Source organism: Staurois parvus, unplaced genomic scaffold (assembly GCF_062004578.1).
Source record: "Staurois parvus isolate SC_StPar_1 unplaced genomic scaffold, SC_StPar_1.0 ptg000068l, whole genome shotgun sequence".
Taxonomy (NCBI): domain Eukaryota; kingdom Metazoa; phylum Chordata; class Amphibia; order Anura; family Ranidae; genus Staurois; species Staurois parvus.
The window spans coordinates 4,990,067-5,010,967 of record NW_028317864.1 but is presented as its reverse complement, the minus strand read 5'-3'; the positions used below and the strand labels follow the sequence as shown (position 1 = coordinate 5,010,967).

At 43.9% G+C, this 20,901-nt stretch overlaps 2 protein-coding genes across 2 annotated transcripts in view; one reads left to right on the top strand and one right to left on the bottom strand.

The window, feature by feature from the left end:
* HMCN2 (hemicentin 2) overlaps positions 1 to 5,614 on the top strand; it is a 331,848-nt gene extending 326,234 nt beyond the window's left edge. Inside the window, exon 90 of the mRNA XM_089669045.1 lies at positions 753 to 5,614. Within this exon, the coding sequence (XP_089525171.1) occupies positions 753 to 1,113 (361 nt within the window). The 3' untranslated portion in view covers positions 1,114 to 5,614. The remainder of the gene's footprint in view (positions 1 to 752) is intronic.
* A 337-nt stretch (positions 5,615 to 5,951) lies between these two features.
* The window catches only part of USP20 (ubiquitin specific peptidase 20), a 68,324-nt gene continuing 53,374 nt past the window's right edge, over positions 5,952 to 20,901 (bottom strand). Inside the window, exons 20-25 of the mRNA XM_089669043.1 lie at positions 20,741 to 20,822; positions 18,687 to 18,795; positions 13,871 to 13,973; positions 12,625 to 12,696; positions 7,898 to 8,069; positions 5,952 to 7,508 (exon numbers count right to left, since the gene is read on the bottom strand). Of these exons, the coding sequence (XP_089525169.1) occupies positions 7,909 to 8,069; positions 12,625 to 12,696; positions 13,871 to 13,973; positions 18,687 to 18,795; positions 20,741 to 20,822 (527 nt within the window). The 3' untranslated portion in view covers positions 5,952 to 7,508; positions 7,898 to 7,908. The remainder of the gene's footprint in view (positions 7,509 to 7,897; positions 8,070 to 12,624; positions 12,697 to 13,870; positions 13,974 to 18,686; positions 18,796 to 20,740; positions 20,823 to 20,901) is intronic.

The window sequence follows — 20,901 nt, the reverse complement described above, 5'->3', positions numbered from 1 at the left end:
CCAGTCAATTCACTGGGTATACAGTATGTGAGGGTTTACAACCACATTAAAGATCTTTGTCAAAAACTGAGCCTCTCCCACACAGACCCCACATTTTTTTGAGACTGAGTAGGTATGACTAGGAATCATATAGAACACAGAAGATTCAGTTCATAAAGCCGTTAGTTATTTTTACTAGCGCGTGATAATTTTCACATCAGAGATGCTCAAATTATCAAAATTTACACAATTCAATATTCAGTACATCTCTACAGTACATGTACATTTCTCTTCTTTTATTTCTCTTTTAAAAATGCAGCAGCTACAGAAAAATGCACATTGATCCACCAGAACTCTAGTAAGCTCTTAACTTCATTGTTTCATTGCTCTAAAATACCAAACAGCACTGTCAACACCCTCTCCCCCATTTATCATGGAGATAAGAAGGGGTGGGGGTGTTCTGTAGTCTAAGTCAAGAGCGAGCAGCCTAGGGTGGCAACAGCAAGTGAGCATTTACATCCTAGGACAGGAAGTGTGTTATTAGCAGGATTACAAAATGAAAAAAGCCTTAAAGAAAACGAATGCAGTCGCCATATCTAAGGACTGATAATATTCAATATATTACATATTATGCAACTGAACAAGTTCAAATGTGGAAAGGTTGAGACAGCTCGGTACATCCGATTTAGTGTAGTGAAATAATGATAGCACAATTACAGTGCATTACTAATGATTTTGCACTGATTGCCATTATGACCTCTTGTCTTCTACAGGACCTGCTATCGGCGATGTCTAACAGACTGCAGCTCTGGAGGTCCATACACCCTGCAGTACAAGCTATTGACATTGCCGTATGGGATACCACCCAATCACGATGTCATTCGTCTTAGCGCCTTCTCGGAAGGGGGGCTTCTACAAAACCGAACCAGCTTCACGGCCCTGGAGCAAGACTCAGGAAGCCCGTTTGCCATCCGGGATGAAGGGGGTCATGGCCTCATCTATACATTGCGGTCACTGGACACCTCTGGAGTATACAGGATAAAAGTACAGGCGGTGACTCATACTGAACAGCAAGGGGTGCGATACCAGAGCGTCTTCATCATCTACATCTCTGTATCACCATATCCATACTGAGACTGAAACCTAAACTCGGAGGAATGGTGGGAGGTTCTGAACTTCAACTAAAGAGCCAGCCAAACACTGAACCTCCTCTTCTAGAAACATATTTTTATACTCGAAGCCAGTATCACTATTTGACATGTCCTGACTGTGGGTTGCTGGCACTACCAGCTACTAGTTTATGGGGTGCCAACCCAAGTATGATGACCAGACAACTGTCAGCAGCAAAAGGCTGTCCTCCACTGGTGAGGTCATCACAATCCTTTGGTGCTATTGCCACTTCTGTGATGGAAGCCCAATATATCTTGATGAAGAACACAGGAATGGCAATGATATTATTTAATGCAAGGTGCTATGATGTGTGCTAAGCCTTAGCCACCACCCAGCTTTTAGCAAGTTAGAAAAGTGCAAGATTTCTGATTGGTTGATATGGGTTACTTAACTTTTCCTCTTCAATTGCGTATACAATAAGGCACCGTGAACAGCAATGTGTTGCAACCCAAAACAAGCAGAAGTCAAGAGCACAGAGCAAACAGAATACTAAAAGCAGCCTGGTGAATCATTGTTGGGCATTGCACTCCTAATGTGCTAGACTTTGCAGGAAAACAGTAGTCAATAAAATGATATATCAACCAGTTCTTGGATTTAAATCTTACCCCTACAGGTGTCATGACTCCTGTCATAAGATAATGAACCAGTGACTGGCAGGATGATCTAGAACTTGTAGTCCCTCCAGAAGTTGGGATGTTATTTAATGGGTGTGTTGGGAGGTGTATACAATTCAGCTATTGTCTCAGGAAAAGGATTTAGAGCACTGCAACTGACTCAGGCTTTACACCTCCTATCAGCCCCAAGGAACTTCTTCACTGCCATCATGACCAAACCTTGGCCACTGTAGTAGACAGGCTCTGTAGAAAATCTGCAACTGAGGTACCAGGCTGGATTAGTTAGGAATATACTCCAGGCAAAGTCAACATTGCAGAGACTCATTTTAAGGGAATGAGGTGGACTGCTGTACTGTAGAACCACCTATGTTCAAACTGTGTAAGGTATTCTTAATCCTACCTCAAAAAGGTGACCATTTTTCCTCAGGGGCGGCAACCTCTGCCATATTCTTCTTATCCTGTGCATTTCCCACTTCTCTTCTGATTTGGGTTCCCCTGTTCTCCTCAATGCATCCCCATTGTGAATCCACATCTCCTGTGCTCTTCTTTGACGCCCATGTTTGATCTTGGCAGCTCCATGTTGTCTTTGTTTTATACTCCGTTCCTCAATGCAGCTCCATTCTTCTCCCCGCTCCCCCATTCTTCTCCCCGCTCCTCCATTCTTCTCCATTCTGCCCCATTCTTCTCCCCGCTCCTCCATTCTTCTCCATGCTGCCCCATTCTTCTCCCTGCTGCCCCATTCTTCTTCCCGCTCCTCCATGCTGCCCCATCCTTCTCCCCCTGCTCCTCCATGCTGCCCCATCCTTCTCCCCCTGCTCCTCCATGCTGCCCCATCCTTCTCCCCCTGCTCCTCCATGCTGCCCCATCCTTCTCCCCCTGCTCCTCCATGCTGCCTCATCCTTCTCCCCCTGCTCCTCCATGCTGCCTCATCCTTCTCCCCCTGCTCCTCCATGCTGCCTCATCCTTCTCCCCCTGCTTCTCCATGCTGCCCCATCCTTCTCCCCCTGCTGCCCCATTCTTCTCCCATGCTCCTCCATGCTGACCCATTCTTCTCCCGCGCTCCTCCATGCTGACCCATTCTTCTCCCGCGCTCCTCCGTGCTGACCCATTCTTCTCCCGTGCTCCTCCATGCTGACCCATACTTATCCCCAGCTCCTCCATTCTGCCCCATTCTTCAGCACGTAACCTTGTTTATGGCCTGGATTCACTAATTAGGTAGGAAAAAAGCAGGTATGTGCAGGGTTCAGTCCCTCATAGTATCCAATCAGATTTGACTTTCCAGGGATCGGATTAGTGCAAAGTGAATTCTAATTTCACTCTGCACATTGCCTTTTCTCTTTTGAAATATAGTCTGATATGAGGAACAATATTAAGAAATGTGTATATTTTGCTATTGACTAATTTGTGGTTAATTGATGATTTCATCCCATGGAGTCTTATCAGAATTTTTTTTTCATCCTTCCATTACCTAACTGAAATTGTCCAAATGTGTTTCACTGCAATCATCGCCCTAATTGAAAGCTCCTGAAATAAAATCGCAGCCGTGGCAGATTATGTTCAGTTAGATGTGACTGATGAGAAGAGTAAGGTACAATCGCTGCACAAGGAAGCAGAGCCTGCCTATGTAATAGGCAAATACGGCTGCCCCTGTTGACATAGATGAACATTATACAGAACAATAGTAAACATGGATAAGATGATTTTAATCACTTTTACATGTATAGCTAAAAGACAATGACCTTCCATTTAATACAATTCAGTTTATGGAAGAAACACGGCTGCGATTGCTGATTTGTTCTTAAAGTGAATGTAAACCACAACAACTAAAGCTGGCCGTATGTGGATTGAAATTTGTTTGGATCAGTAGGGACTGGCTGAGGATAGAACTATGTATGGGCAGGCTGATTGTACGCAAGGTGATCCATTAATCCAATAGGGCACAACCACCCTATTGGATTTTTCTACATGCAATTACTGCCAGTGGCTACAGCTGCTAGCAGTATTCATTGTGTTATGCCAGCCAGCAAGGTTCACAGCACACAACTTCCCCTCCCCGCCGGCAGAACATAATAGTGTTGCAGGAGGCATTCCCATTGTGGAAGCAAAAAAAAAGAATCAAGTAGGGGCTGCCTAATTCTTAGTTGAGCCCTTTTAGTCTGTTATATACACCATTGAATGCATTTTGAAATACCTGCGTGATAAGTGCAAAAAACACCCGTTGATCCTGCCAAAAACCCAGTGAGCTGTCAACTCTGTTCTTTCCTCGTTTGCTGCATTGAAAAATTCCCAAGCAGCTATTAACCCTGTGAACTAAAGAATATGTTACCCCTATGTTATAGAAATGAGGAGAGGTTAAGTGTTCTGTATTAACCCCAGCCGTATGCATATATGTGGCAACACAGTGGAGGGCTTTACCATTGAGTTGCCACTTACTGTAAATGCATACAGCCAGTAGCCCTTGTTTGTGCGCAGAGAGTGCTCATTCAGCTCCCCCATCACAGTAACTGTGCTGTCACTGAGAGTTCCCAGTCACTGTTAATGATCGAGAGCTGGTGGTGGGCTCCTGATCATGTGTTCACTGTATACAACACATTCAATCACAGTGATCACATGACTGTGGATTCTAAAAAAACAACTCCCACCAGCTAGAAAGGGTTAGTGACAACACTTGTTCTCCATTGATACAGTACAGTGAGTGAGGGTTGTCACTGGGGGGCGGGAGGTGTGTTACATGCAGGACCTGGTTTAGGCTTGAAACATTACCCAACTCTTATGTTGACCCTTTTATAGCAATACGTCACTGACCTGAATGAGCGGGCGTACAAGGACTTGTTTACTTGTCGCAGGACAGTGAGAGTGTAGTTGCCAGTCAGTGAGAACAGCAGGACAGTGATAGTGCAGTTGTCAGTCAGTGAGCACAGCAGGACAGTGAGAGTGTAGTTGCCAGTCAGTGAGCACAGCAGGACAGTGACCGTGTAGTTGCCAGCCAGCACAGCAGGACAGTGACCGTGTAGTTGCCAGTCAGTGAGCACAGCAGGACAGTGACTGTGTAGTTGCCAGTCAGTGAGCACAGCAGGACAGTGACCGTGTAGTTGCCAGCCAGCACAGCAGGACAGTGACCATGTAGTTGCCAGTCAGTGAGCACAGCAGGACAGTGACCGTGTAGTTGCCAGCCAGCACAGCAGGACAGTGACCGTGTAGTTGCCAGCCAGCACAGCAGGACAGTGATAGTGTAGTTGCCAGTCAGTAAGCACAGCAGGACAGTGACCGTGTAGTTGCCAGTCAGTGAGCACAGCAGGACAGTGACCGTGTAGTTGCCAGTCAGTGAGCACAGCAGGACAGTGACCGTGTAGTTACCAGTCAGCACAGCAGGACAGTGACCGTGTAGTTGCCAGTCAGTGAGCATTAGAACCAGACAGCTATCATGTTTAGTAAGAGATGTGTCATGGCAGCTTAAACAGGCAAATGAATCCTTTAACACAATGCTTCCAGAGGATTTATTAAAGGCTGATTGTATATATTGGTAAAGCAGTCTTTTACCTTGTTCACACTGGTAATGGGCAATGTAAGGGCTTTCCAGATGGTGAGGAATGCATACCATGCTGAACAGAGTTCTTCAGCCCCTCAATGATCTACAGGATAGTCATGGCAGTGGAGAAGGGACATGGCCAAATCAAATCGGGAAGCACTAAAAATACAACATAGGTGAGGGAAGACTTCACACAACCTGGTTCTTCTACACATGGAGCAGATGTGGGTATAAGGCTTCGGATTTTACTCTTTTTTTTTTATTATTTACTGTTGGTTTATTTATTTTTTTTGTTCAAATAAAGTCTTTTATACTGTTGTTATACAGGTGGGCATTTGTGCTTTTTATATTGGCGTCGCTTTTCACAACAAACGCCAGCCATTGGTCCATTTTACTAATTACAAGCAGAGGAATAACAGATTCCACTGAAGTGAGCCCAATGTTATCCCGTTCAATGAAGAGGCAAAGTTTTGCTAGTAGGAACATATGGAGAAGGCACTTGGCCCATGTATGGGAGAAGGCCTATTTGTTGTCACAGGGAACCAAACAAAAAGCCCGTGTCAACCAAAACAAATGAAATAATGGACACATTGAAATATTTCAGCTTTGCACAGAAAAATCACTTCATGCTAAAAAAAAAGACCCATTCCAAACCGAGCAAGACTTGTTAATTTATTGAAGATCCCACCAGCCCACAGGCTGGGTAATACTGTACATTAGGTATTACTAGAACACAGCAGCATGCACTTCACAGTGAAGAAAACATAAACATGAGGCAGATTACAGCACATGGTTTAAAGCTAAGAAGGCAGTCTAGTGGATTTACACGGTCTACGTATCAAGGTGGGAAAGGATCAGGTCAGCTATACCTGAGAGGCGGTCCTACTCTACACAGCTCCGCCCCCGCTTTTAAATTCCATACATGGCCATCAAGGTGGGAAAGGATCAGGGCACCTCCGCTTCAGAGGCGGACCTACTCTACACAGCTCCACCCCCGCTGTTAAATTCCATACATGGTCATCAAGGTGGGAAAGGATCAGGGCACCTTTGCTTCAGAGGCGGACCTACTCTACACAGCTCCACCCCCGCTGTTAAATTCCATACATGGTCATCAAGGTGGGAAATAATCAGGGCACCTCTGCTTCAGATGCGGACCTACTCTACACAGCTCCACCCCTGCTAGCAGATGGCATATATGGTCATAACATTTTCCATTGCTTCCTAAAAAAAAAGTGCATCTTCCTTTATATTCTTCCAGGTGGAGTGCTGTGTAAATCCTTTTTATGACCCATTAAAGAGGACCAGTCATTTAATAATAGAGTACATCGTTCTGTAGTGTTGGGGTAAAAATCAGGTATTGCTACCACTTCAATGATAACAGCTTAGGGGTGCCCACCAAGTCGCTGTTTCCTTTAATGTGTAGGCCACCTGTGCTGGGCTGTGTTGGGGAGGTATATGGGGGAGCCTCTACTTATTTTAGAGTTGTCATCCCCCCATTCTTAAATGCACATTACCACAGCAACACTAAGAGGTTAGGTTGAAGGAGAATTAGGTTTTGAAGACAAAAACAGTGGAGCCTCATATGGTCCTCTCTCTCCTTTTTCCTGCCTCTTTGTCAGAACTCTCCCACAAACTGATCTCCTAGTTCGGCTATAGTAAGTTGCATACAATACAGAGGGAGGGGAGGGCCTTTACTAGGGTAGGAAGGGACCAGGCTCAGAATCCAGCTTCCTCCTTTCCAGCAAGACTGGTCCTCTTTAACATTCACTGTCAAGCTGTGAATTGATCCTACAGCACAGATGCCGGCAAGTGATCTCCAGCACAGTAACTGTATCTATTCTCTGTCAGTGTTTTATTAACAAGGCAATACTAGCAGTAAGATAAGCTGGCTGCAGGGCGAAGCACTTCCAAGGCCGTCACAATGGTAGCTGTCTCTCCTCCTCTGACACATGGACAGCATGCTAATCTTACCGTTCTGCCTTCCCCTGCATTAAAGATCTGCATAAATAGCTTATTACATTGGTGAATTTCAGCCTATATTGACCCATGGTTTGGTAAACTAAGACCTGGGAAGTTCTTGTCCGTAACATTAGATCCAAACAATACTAAGGATAAAACAGTGTCTGTGCGCACAGCTCATCTGAAGGTGCTTCTAGGAGTGCAGTGATCTGGCACAGCAGTCAATGCTACCACTAGGGTTCCATGTCCACAGGAACCTGCAAGAAAAAGGAAGCAGATCATGAAAGGTGAATTAAGAGGGAAGGTGTTGGAGAGGAGATGAGGAGGGGCATTCTTAGCTAAGCACACCCTCCTGCTTGAGCCATGGGCAGATGGATTCCAGGAAGTAAATGCTACATGAATCATCTGCCCTTACTGAAGATGGCCTCAGTCAGAAATGCTATAGGGGTGTTTTTCAGAGTGATTTCTCAACAAATTAAAACATGGATGGATGGGGGAATTTGCTTTAAAAATGAAAAATTAATTGGATAGCATTTTTGGTTTGTGATGCTCAGATGCAGTGAAGTTCTGCTTTAATGTAGTTCTTTTATAGCTGGGCAGAGTAATCTTTTAGGATCTGTTTAAAACATAAAATAAGAGTCGTTACTTTGGACGTTGCTAGCCAGCCCGTGTCTCTGCTTCTATCTTCTGCTCCCCGTGTAAACTGTCCAGCTCCTGAGGCTGTGCAATGGTTTGTCGTATGGCTATCTCTGGGCCTCCACCATAAATAGTGAACAGGTAATTCCACGTTTCCTCAGAGATTTGACCATAATCAGCACCTGGAAAAAGCAAGAAATGCAGATCAGGTGAGGGCTGGAGTCCATTCAATATCACTTTTGCCTTTCATTGGTAGAAGGGGGCCAGTGTTTAATACTGTCGCCCTGCAGCACTGGTGTATTGGGATCATTTACCACCAGGGACTCTATCTTTACTGGGTTTGTATGTTCTCTACATGTTTACCTCAGATTCTTTTGGTTGCTTGTTTTTCCTACACAGTAGATGAATGTCCTTCTACCTAAATTGGCTTTAGGCTGGCAATACATGATACACTCTTCCGTCCAATTTCTGCCCAATTTCCTTTAGATTTACCTTCAACTATGTAGTGCAAGAGCCTGCCTAATTGGAAACAGCTGAAAGTGTTGTTAGGTTTGACCTCATATTATATGGTTTTTGGTAAAACTAAACCAAAAATCTAAAGAAAATTGTATAATGTATGGCCAGCCTTAGTTTGTGTGTCTGCACTATGGTGGTAGTGGCATTAAATCTCCCTGCAGCTCTCACAGGGAGATTCTGTCTACATGGCCAGTGATGTAACTATAGTGTCCTGCAGCTCTCACAGGGAGATTCTGTCTGTATGGCCAGTGATGTAACTATAGTGTCCTGCAGCTCTCACGGGGAGATTCTGTCTACATGGCCAGTGATGTAGCTATAGTATCCTGCAGCTCTCACGGGGAGATTCTGTCTACATGGCCAGTGATGTAACTATAGTGTCCTGCAGCTCTCACAGGGAGATTCTGTCTGTATGGCCAGTGATGTAACTATAGTGTCCTGCAGCTCTCACGGGGAGATTCTGTCTACATGGCCAGTGATGTAGCTATAGTATCCTGCAGCTCTCACGGGGAGATTCTGTCTACATGGCCAGTGATGTAGCTATAGTGTCCTGCAGCTCTCACGAGGAGATTCTGTCTACATGGCCAGTGATGTAACTATAGTCTCCCGCAGCTCTCACAGGGAGATTCTGTCTGTATGGCCAGTGATGTAGCTATAGTATCCTGCAGCTCTCACGGGGAGATTCTGTCTACATGGCCAGTGATGTAGCTATAGTGTCCTGCAGCTCTCACGGGGAGATTCTGTCTACATGGCCAGTGATGTAGCTATAGTGTCCTGCAGCTCTCACGGGGAGATTCTGTCTACATGGCCAGTGATGTAGCTATAGTGTCCTGCAGCTCTCACGGGGAGATTCTGTCTACATGGCCAGTGATGTAGCTATAGTGTCCTGCAGCTCTCACGGGGAGATTCTGTCTACATGGCAAGTGATGTAACTATAGTATCCTGCAGCTCTCACAGGGAGATTCTGTCTACATGGCCAGTGATGTAGCTATAGTGTCCTGAAGCTCTCACGGGGAGATTCTGTCTACATGGCCAGTGATGTAGCTATAGTATCCTGCAGCTCTCACAGGGAGATTCTGTCTGTATGGCCAGTGATGTAGCTATAGTATCCTGCAGCTCTCACAGGGAGATTCTGTCTACATGGCCAGTGATGTAACTATAGTGTCCTGCAGCTCTCACAGGGAGATTCTGTCTGTATGGCCAGTGATGTAACTATAGTGTCCTGCAGCTCTCACGGGGAGATTCTGTCTACATGGCCAGTGATGTAGCTATAGTATCCTGCAGCTCTCACGGGGAGATTCTGTCTACATGGCCAGTGATGTAGCTATAGTGTCCTGCAGCTCTCACGAGGAGATTCTGTCTACATGGCCAGTGATGTAACTATAGTCTCCCGCAGCTCTCACGGGGAGATTCTGTCTGTATGGCCAGTGATGTAGCTATAGTATCCTGCAGCTCTCACGGGGAGATTCTGTCTACATGGCCAGTGATGTAGCTATAGTATCCTGCAGCTCTCACGGGGAGATTCTGTCTACATGGCCAGTGATGTAGCTATAGTGTCCTGAAGCTCTCACGGGGAGATTCTGTCTACATGGCCAGTGATGTAGCTATAGTATCCTGCAGCTCTCACAGGGAGATTCTGTCTGTATGGCCAGTGATGTAGCTATAGTATCCTGCAGCTCTCACAGGGAGATTCTGTCTACATGGCCAGTGATGTAGCTATAGTGTCCTGCAGCTCTCACGGGGAGATTCTGTCTACATGGCCAGTGATGTAGCTAAGTGTTCAGCATTTCTGCCTTGCAGGCCTGTCATCAAGGAGTTTGTATGTTCTCCATGTGTTTGTCTGGGTGTCCCGTGGATGCCCTACCACAATCTGGGAGGTCAGCTGATTTCCTCCCAAACTGTCCCCTAGTATACAAATGGATCTATGCTATGACACTGTCAGCATTATACAAACATTCGTAAAAAAAAATGGGTGTGTTACCCTTTTAAACATCAGACCATCAAAATAAAAAATATCCAATAAATGTGTGCAAAAGAACATCAATCATATATGAATATCAATCATAATCAAAACATAGAGGGGTAGATTTACTAAAACTGGAGAATCTGAAGTTAGCTGATTGGCGACCATGCGCAGCTGTACCAGTTTGTTCAATTAAGCTTTGGCAATAAAACCTGGAAGATGATTGGTTTCTATCCAGAAGTGCAGAAGATTGTGCATGCTCCAGTTTAGCAAACTAAAACCCAAGTGTACAAACTCCTTACCAAAAGAAAACGTCACTAGGGATTGCATAATGAGGAATCCAGGATGTCTCAGACTGTCAGATCCACGCCACTCACAGGAAAAGGAAAAAAGGCGAGAGACTGTTTTTTTTACTTCACCTTCGAATCCCAACCACGGCACCACCTGCCTGGAGTTTGTATGTTCTCCCTGTGCCTGTGTGGGTTTCCTCTGGGTACTCCAGTTTCCTCCTACGCTCCAAAGACATGCTGGAAGGTGAATTGGCTCCTGTATAAATTGCCCCTAGTATGTATGTGAGATAAGGACTTTTGTACGCCCCTTGAGGGTTAGGGACTGATGTGAATGTACAATATATATGGAAATTGATGGCGCTATATGGTTAGGGCCTGACGTGAATTGACAATATATATGGAAATTGATGGCGCTATATGGTTAGGGACTGACGTGAATGCACAATATATATGGAAATTTATGGCACTATATGGTTAGGGACTGACGTGAATTGACAATATATATGTAAATTGATGGCGCTATATGGTTAGGGACTGACGTGAATGCACAATATACATGGAAATTGATGGCGCTATATGGTTAGGGACTGACGTGAATGCACAATATACATGGAAATTGATGGCGCTATATGGTTAGGGACTGACGTGAATGTACAATATATATGGAAATTGATGGCGCTATATGGTTAGGGACTGACGTGAATGCACAATATATATGGAAATTGATGGCGCAATATGGTTAGGGACTGACGTGAATGCACAATATACATGGAAATTGATGGTGCTATATGGTTAGGGACTGACGTGAATTGACAATATATATGGAAATTGATCGCGCTATATGGTTAGGGACTGACGTGAATGCACAATATACATGGAAATTGATGGCGCTATATGGTTAGGGACTGACGTGAATTGACAATATATATGGAAATTGATCGCGCTATATGGTTAGGGACTGACGTGAATGCACAATATACATGGAAATTGATGGCGCTATATGGTTAGGGACTGACGTGAATTGACAATATATATGGAAATTGATGGCGCTATATGGTTAGGGACTGACGTGAATGCACAATATACATGGAAATTGATGGCGCTATATGGTTAGGGACTGATGTGAATGTACAATATATATGGAAATTGATGGCGCTATATGGTTAGGGACTGACGTGAATGCACAATATATATGGAAATTGATGGCGCAATATGGTTAGGGACTGACGTGAATTGACAATATACATGGAAATTGATGGCGCTATATGGTTAGGGACTGACGTGAATGCACAATATATATGGAAATTGATGGCGCAATATGGTTAGGGACTGACGTGAATTGACAATATATATGGAAATTGATGGCGCTATATGGTTAGGGACTGATGTGAATTGACAATATATATGGAAATTGATCGCGCTATATGGTTAGGGACTGACGTGAATGCACAATATACATGGAAATTGATGACGCTATATGGTTAGGGACTGATGTGAATGTACAATATATATGGAAATTGATGGCGCTATATGGTTAGGGACTGACGGGAATGCACAATATATATGGAAATTCATGGCGCTATATGGTTAGAGACTGACGTGAATGCACAATATATATGGAAATTGATGGCGCTATATGGTTAGGGACTGACGTGAATGCACAATATATATGGAAATTGATGGCGCTATATGGTTAGGGACTGATAGTTACAAATGAATACCCCATGCCACTTTTACAAAGAGATTTGACATCCTAAAAAATGTGTCATTCCATGTCTGCTCTAAGGTGTACTGACAGCATGGCTTCCAAACAGAAGAGATGCCTATTGTACTGTGGGAGCAGAACATGTGATACGGAGGAGCAGCCCCGTACTGGTCCTAATACAGGTACACTGACCTATAATCATGATGTGATCAGTTCAGATGTAATGGTAAACAATCAGACATGGGATAATCAATGAACACTCTCACCTTGCTTGGGCTGCACAAATCCTCCGCTCTTCGTCAATGCCACCTTACTGTTGTCTATTGCACCTGGAGGGTCTAGGACATAAAGAAACAACAAGAATGAGGAAGAGCCACAGAAATACTTCTTACTGGTTAAGGGTTGCCAAAATCGTCCTGCAAAACTGGAGAGAGGACCTGCTTGTTTAATGCCACCCTAGGGTGTGTGAACGGGAACTTCCAATGTCTCCAATTACTAAAAATCTCCATTTAACAGTGATCAGTCCCTTCCTCCACCCAGTGAGAAAACGGTGTCAATCAGGTGTATACCACTGTGCATCAAAAAAAGCACAGCGGTGGTCTCACATGCCCCCCCGCTGTCTAAGCAACAGAGGCCTGTACAGCATTTAAAGGTAAGATGTTACATTCATATCTAGGATGTAATATGTTACGAACAGACAAGTCCCCCACCCCACCCCCGATGTGACAGCTAGCGGGGGGATCTTCTCCCCCCCCGTCAAAATATTAAAAAACCACGGCAGCTTGGGGCTCTGCCTGCCTGGCCGCGTCTCTTATTCACAGTGTTCTGTGAATGAGAAAACGTCAAGTCCCAACCGCCTTAGTGGCTGTCGGCTTATAGTTCTCAATGAACTACCATGGCGCTGTGGAGTGCAGTGGTAGTTCATTGATTCTTCCTGTCAGTGAGTATCTACCTGCAGTAACACAAATACTCTGACAGTCTGCAGGAGACCTGCATGGCACCAGAGATCTGATCACTGGTGCAATGCTTTAGAGGCTGCAGAAACAAAAAAAATAATAAATGCATATTTTTTACCTGCAAAAAAATGTGCAGTTATTATTTTTTGTTAAAAGGTGAACTTATCCTTGAAGAACTGTTCATGTATTCTGAGCAGTGAGGAACTGCCTGCAGACCACCTATGTTCACAGATACAGACGTGACGATTGTACAAACTCACCTGCACATCCAACAAGCGTACAGGGATGGATGTGTGGCCCAGAACACAGACAATGTGCCCTGGGGAACACGCATCCATCTGTGCATGTATGTCATACTCACGAGTCAATACAGCTGTTTCTCCATTGACTAACATAGGCTGCCTGCACACTGCTCCAGACACATAAACAAAGGGCTCTTGCATGCTGTATGGGCCTCTGTGCCTGTGTGAATGAGCCTTTGCACAAGAGCAGTTGTCACAAATGAACTCACTTTCTGGACTTCTTTTGGTTTGGATGAAATGTGACACAACCTTACCATTGTCCTTGCCTTTGACAAAGGCTTCCCACTCCCGGAACCACTGCATGCTGATACAGTAGATGACACTGGGGGACTCTTCTGCCTGGAATGCTTTATTTAGCTATGAGAGAGAGGAAACGCATCATGGGAGCATTAGTGGTGCACTTTGCATCAATCTCTCTGACATATCTACAGTTACAAATTGCTGACACTGCAATGTTCACATATATGCCTTCATCCTCATTCATCCTGATGTACTGAACAAGGACCTTCTTGATATCCACAGTCACCAATTGGATTCAGAATTTGACTATTGCTCTGAATGGTGAGTAGATTATTATTATACAGGATTTATATAGTGCCAACAGTTTGCTCAGCGCTTTACAATATAACGGGAGACAATACAGCAACAATACAGTTCAATACAAGAGGGAGAGGAGGGCCCTGCTCCTCGGAGCTTACAATCTAGATACCTCTACATCCTGTACAGGCAAGATGGAAAAGAAGGTAATCACTCCCTCTCCTACTGTCTGTATTCTTTCTGTGTTAGACTGGCAGCACGGTGCAATGTAGAAGAGTCCCACTGACGTTTGGTACTTGAATCAGTCTGAACTGAGCCTGGCTGCGCAGGAGATTTTATTACACTGACATAAGGACAAACTTTGGTACCTGCCAGGACAACTCATGGGGCCCCCGGGCAATAGGGGATCATGGGGCCCCTGTGTCCTTGCTGAAACTCAAAAAAGCCTATGAAAAAGGTACCAGGGGCATCTCATAGGGCCCCCTACTGACCCCGGGCCCTCGGGCAGTGCCCGAGTTTCCAAATGGTCGGTCCGCCGCTGGTACCTGCACTTGCTGCAAATTAAAAAAATATAACTACAGCTAAACTCCTGGCAAACCTCCCACTACTGCTTGGACAATGAAAGAGCAGCAACACACTAATAAGCCATCAGCTCTGCTCTCTCCTCCTGTCAGCATGTCCCGTGTCAGCACATGTACATGCAGGTGAGCCTAACTGGATCCTAATGCTGCCTCTCCTCCTAGTCTAAGCCCTGGTTCACACTGTGTGGGAATTGCATCTGTTCCCGCACCCTCAACCACCCACAGACAAATCGCACTGGTCTTGCGAGACGTGCGGGGCTACCAATCATTCTGAATGGCACCCTCATGCATCTCAGTCCACAGCCTGTTTGCAGGGGCGGGAACCGCAGGGATATCGCATGGTCAAAAAAGACCATGAGAGATTGCATGGTCAAAAAGACCATGCGAGTTCCCTGTGTCCGCGTTTCCACAAAGGTGCATGGACCTTTTTTTGTGGAAAACACAAGCAGGCCAGCTCATTCAAATGAGTGGGATGCCGTGTCCGCACAAGTGTGAACCAGGGCTATGTGCTGCCGTGCAGCGGATGACAGCAGCTTATATCAAAAGAGATTCAGACATGTATGCTAGTTGTATGTAAAACAAATGTAATGTATATCTAAACCCAAGAACAAAATGTAATATACAGGTACAAAGTGGGCCAAACGTTGGTATACATTACTGATCAGATCGTGCCATTTTATAGTAGGTATACAGTCTATTCCCGATCAGATCCTGACATTTTATAGTAGGTATACAGTCTATTCCCGATCAGATCCTGACATTTTATAGTAGGTATACAGTCTATTCCCGATCAGATCCTGACATTTTATAGTAGGTATACAGTCTATTCCCGATCAGATCCTGACATTTTATAGTAGGTATACAGTATATTCCCGATCAGATCCTGCCATTTTATAGTAGGTATGCAGTATATTCCCGATCAGATCCTGCCATTTTATAGTACGTATACAGTATATTCCCAGTCAGATCCTGCCATCTTATAGTACGTATACAGTCTATTCCTGGTCATATCCTGACATTTTATAGTAGGTATACAGTATATTCCTGGTCAGATCCTGTTATTTTATAGTAGGTATACAGTATATTCCCGGTCAGATCCTGCCATTTTATAGTAGTATACAGTATATTCCCGGTCAGATCCTGCCATTTTATAGTAGGTATACAGTATATTCCCGGTCAGATCCTGACATTTTATAATAGGTATGCAGTATATTCCCGATCAGATCCTGCCATTTTATAGTAGTATACAGTCTATTCCCGGTCAGATCCTGCCATTTTATAGTAGGTATACAGTATATTCCCGGTCATATCCTGCCATTTTATAGTAAGTATACAGTCTATTCCCGATCAGATCCTGCCATTTTATAGTAGGTATACAGTATATTCCCGGTCAGATCCTGCCATTTTATAGTAAGTATACAGTATATTCCCGATCAGATCCTGACATTTTATAGTAGGTATACAGTATATTCCCGATCAGATCCTGCCATTTTATAGTAGGTATGCAGTATATTCCCGATCAGATCCTGCCATTTTATAGTACGTATACAGTATATTCCCAGTCAGATCCTGCCATCTTATAGTACGTATACAGTCTATTCCTGGTCATATCCTGCCATTTTATAGTAGGTATACAGTATATTCCTGGTAAGATCCTGCCATTTTATAGTAGGTATTGTGACAGTGTTGCAAGCCCTCACAATGTATAAAAGATAGTTTACCCAGGATTCTCAACAAGGCAGGTTGAGGGGCTCCAGGGTACTTGTGTAATGCAGAGGAAACTGGCTTTTCACTTTCCCCATTTGTTTGTAAAGTCCATTTTGGGACCTGGAGCCTGGAGATTTCAAAGTAATTTGGGAGGGATGAAATCTCTAATCCTGGGACCAGGTTTTGGGAATGGCCAGGAGACTGATTGGTCAGGTGTGTGTGGGTCTCTTCTAAAGTCAGGACCAGGTTTCTGGGCTCCACCCTCCCAAGCAGTTCATGTGGGTGCAAGGGAGAAGCCACAAGTGTGCATGGTGGCACAGTATAGTAAAACAGAGCAGACAGGGCCCAAGTCTGTGGGCTGGAGAAACAGGAGTGCTGGGAAAGGGTTCTAACCCAGGTGCAGTGTGTTGCTTGTGAATGATTAAGAGGATGAGGCATGAAGCCTGAGCAGCAGTGCTGCTAAAGAGAGCCAGGAGGCTGAATCTTTGTTTTGTTTGCATTGATGGTGGATACCCCTGCGTGGGAAACCTATATTGTATGGAACTTTCTTTTGAATAAAATTGGGCAAAAACAGCCTTTAAAAAGAAGAAAGTGAGTGGCTGTGTGCTTCAAAAGCTCTACCCTTGATGCTAATTCTCACAGTATATAGTATATTCCCGATCAGATCCTGCCATTTTATAGTAGGTATACAGTATATTCCTGGTCAGATCCTGCCATTTTATAGTAGTATACAGTCTATTCCTGATCAGATCCTGACATTTTATAGTAGGTATACAGTCTATTGCAGATCAGATCCTGACATTTTATAGTAAGTATACAGTCTATTCCTGATCATATCCTGCCATTTTATAGTAAGTATACATTATATTCCGATCAGATCCTGCCATTTTATAGTAAGTATACAGTATATTCCTGATCAGATCCTGCCATTTTATAGTAGTATACAGTATATTCCGATCAGATCCTGCCATTTTATAGTCGGTATACAGTCTATTCCTGATCAGATCCTGCCATTTTATAGAAAGTATATGGTATATTCCTGATCAGATCCTGCCATTTTATAGTAAGTATACAGTATATTCCTGGTCAGATCCTGCCATTTTATAGTCGGTATACAGTCTATTCCTGATCAGATCCTGACATTTTATAGAAAGTATATGGTATATTCCTGATCAGATCCTGCCATTTTATAGTAAGTATACAGTATATTCCTAGTCAGATCTTGCCATTTTTTAGTAGGTATATACTACTAATAGGATTATGGCATTTTATTTTATTCGTTACTTATTTTTCATTATTTTATTTCTGATATCTTTAGCTTTTCAAGTATTGAGAACAATATGGCCAAACATAGGTTCACACTACTGACTGGGTAATGTTTGAAACATCCCTAGAACTGTGACACATAGCAACACAAAAATTTAACATCAATATCCATAAATACTTGTCAGGGGAACTCCTTTATCTTGTCCACTTGGTGGGGCTTCCCCCATTTAAAAAAAAAAGGTCATAGCTGTCAGGTCAGGTGAACCTGGTGGCCAGTCAATGCTGCCACATCACCCGATCCAAAGCTGCCGGAAGGTGATTCAATAACATAATAGCAAAATGAAGAGGGCCCCACCTAATACCAGAAAAAGAACTGCTGATCCTGAGAGAATTCCAAAGTCATTGTAACTTCTTTTGTATGGAACTTAAATCCTAACAATGTTATCTACTTTCCCAGTGATTTCTGTAAATTACAGAACACCTTTTCTATGTAATGGAGATGGAAGGGGAGGTGTTCTGTAATCCTGCCTGGGGTGACAACACTGCTCCTCTACAGATACAGTACAGTGAGTGAACGTTGTCATTCTAGGACAGGAAGTGTGTTACTGGAAGGATCACCAGGAAAAAATACGAGAAGAAAATTCTAAAAAAATAATGCAGTCACCACATGTAATCTATTGTAGGTTATCATTCCTTATAATTCTGTATTTGAGTTTAGATACACTTTTACTAATTCTAAAGCAATGGACAACTTCATTCAATTTTTTGTTTTTATATCTGTTTGGAATTCAGCTTTGACAACCTCTGGAGATTGCATAGTACTGGGACAAAGGATACAGGATTCTGCCACAATGACAGCTGTGATGTACTAAGGAAATGTCAGTACACATTGAATGCACACAGGATTTTAGCAGATTTGCAAATAGCTCCATGAAATGTGCACACAGAGGGGACATCACATTTCGCAGCCGTCTCTTACCTTAATAAAGGTGTCAATCTCGGTTTTCCGGCGTTTTGCCAAAGCTTCAATTTCCACCTGACATATTGAGCAAACATAGAGATGGTTCACAGCAGGGCCGCCTCCAAATCTACAAAGAAATCAGCAGATGGTGTCACAGAGCTGCCAAGGTGCCAAAGGCAGATCTCATCCAATCACAAGCTGTCAAGGCACAGACTCACCGATTGTTTGTCTTGGAATATTATAACCTCTAACAGTGTACACCGATCAAACATACCATTATGACAACTGAATAACACTGATTATCTTGTGACAATGTAGCATCTAAAAGTGGGTGGTATACAGGATATTAGGCAGCAAGTGAACATGTTGTCCCTGAAGTTCTGTGTAGTCTGATCTAATAGAGGAGCTACTTTAGCTCAAATTGCTGAAAACGTTAATGGTGGTTCCAATTGAAAGTGTGTCAGAACACACAGTGAATCGCAGTTTGTTGTGTATGGGGCTGTGTAGCCACAGACTGGTCAAGGTGCCCGAGCTGACCCACAGGCAAAAGTGTCAACATTAGGCATGTGAGCATCAGAACTGGATCGCAGAGCAATGGAAGAAGGCTGGTCTGGCCTGATGAATGTAAGAATGGTTTAGGAAGACAAGTTGAGTTGTTGCCTTGGCCTCCAAATTCCTCAGACCTCAATCAAATCGAGCATCTGTGGGATAAAAAAGTCTGATTCATGAAGGGCCCACCTCACAACATACAGGACTTAAAGGATCTGCTACTGTCTGCTTGGTGCCAGATACCACAGTATACCTTCAGAGGTCTAGTGGAGTCTATTCCCCAACAGATTTTGGTAGATGGTCATGATGTTATAGCTGATCATCAACATAAAACAATTTAATGCTGGTCTTACATTTCAGTGAGGCGCAACCCTCCAAGCAACACGTGATGTCATGGTGCCGTGATGACTGCTCTGCTCAGCAGCGGATCTGTCATTGCGTGCTGGCAGTCCGGGTGGCAGTGCTGCTGGGGCTGTTCGCAGACCTCCATTTAGTGACCGCTGCTCTATGTAGTTAGTCCCACCCCTCTTCATTCTTAGCCTCCATTCACCACATGTACTGTATTATGCAGCAACTAGGCACTATGCTATTTAACGTGATGTCTATCTGTTATGATCTGCACAAGTTTTTGGATTAAAACGTTTTTAATGATCTGCAGGATGGCATTTGGATTGAGTCACTGTCTGCTAATTCTACTGAGACCGTAAGTTACAGCTACCATGAAGAACTGGATCAGATCACACTTGAACTACTTGATATGGAGAGGCAGAACAGTGCCTATTATTATCACACTGGAATATACATACCCTTAAAAGAGAAGTATGGGCCAATTAAAAAAAAACAAAAAACATACTCCGGTGGATGCAGCATCAATCCGATGCTGCATCTGTCCCCCACTGCCTCTGCACAGAGAACTGAGTAATTAAAGACCGTGATTGCTCAGTTCTCCCCCTCCGCTCTGAGCAGAGAGCCGGTTTGTTTCTGTTGGTTTCTGGCTCTCTGCTCTGCCCCTCCATCGCTCACTTGAGCACTGAGCTGTGGAGGGGGCGGGAAGGGCTGCTTCAGTCTCTTGGTAGATCGCTGAGAGGCCTAGGCAGGTGCCTGTCCAGGGTTTTCAGTGCCTGGACCAGCTCTGTGAAATCAGCAGACAGAGGGCTTCAGCCCGTTGTTGGCTGAAAACGGGTCACAAGAGTGCAGAACTAACTGCACTCCTTTGATCCATAGGAGAAGTATAGCCAAAAAAGCTTTTGGCTATGGTTCTCCTTTAATGACAGCACCCAGGAATGTACCACTGCTGGAATGCAGGTGCAACTCCACTACATATAAACTATATAATACTACAATAAAGTAATCATTCTACATCTCGGGTTGACATCAAACAGTGTTTGCAAACTGTAATAATGTATAATTCACTTTAAATACTGTTGTTCACAGTCAAACATAAAAAGTCATAATAATTACAAATGAAACTGTATTAGAAGCCACATAGTATTACTTGAGTATAAAGAAAGTGGCACAATTACCTATTGTACAAATATTCCCAAACATTCGGAGGAAGAATTACCACCAGGTCATCAATATAATGATACTTGTTAGGAGGAATTCCTACAAAAAAATAATATATAAAAAGTCTGAACACAGGTTAGAGGGTTCAACTGCATAACAAGGTGCATTCATTATAATG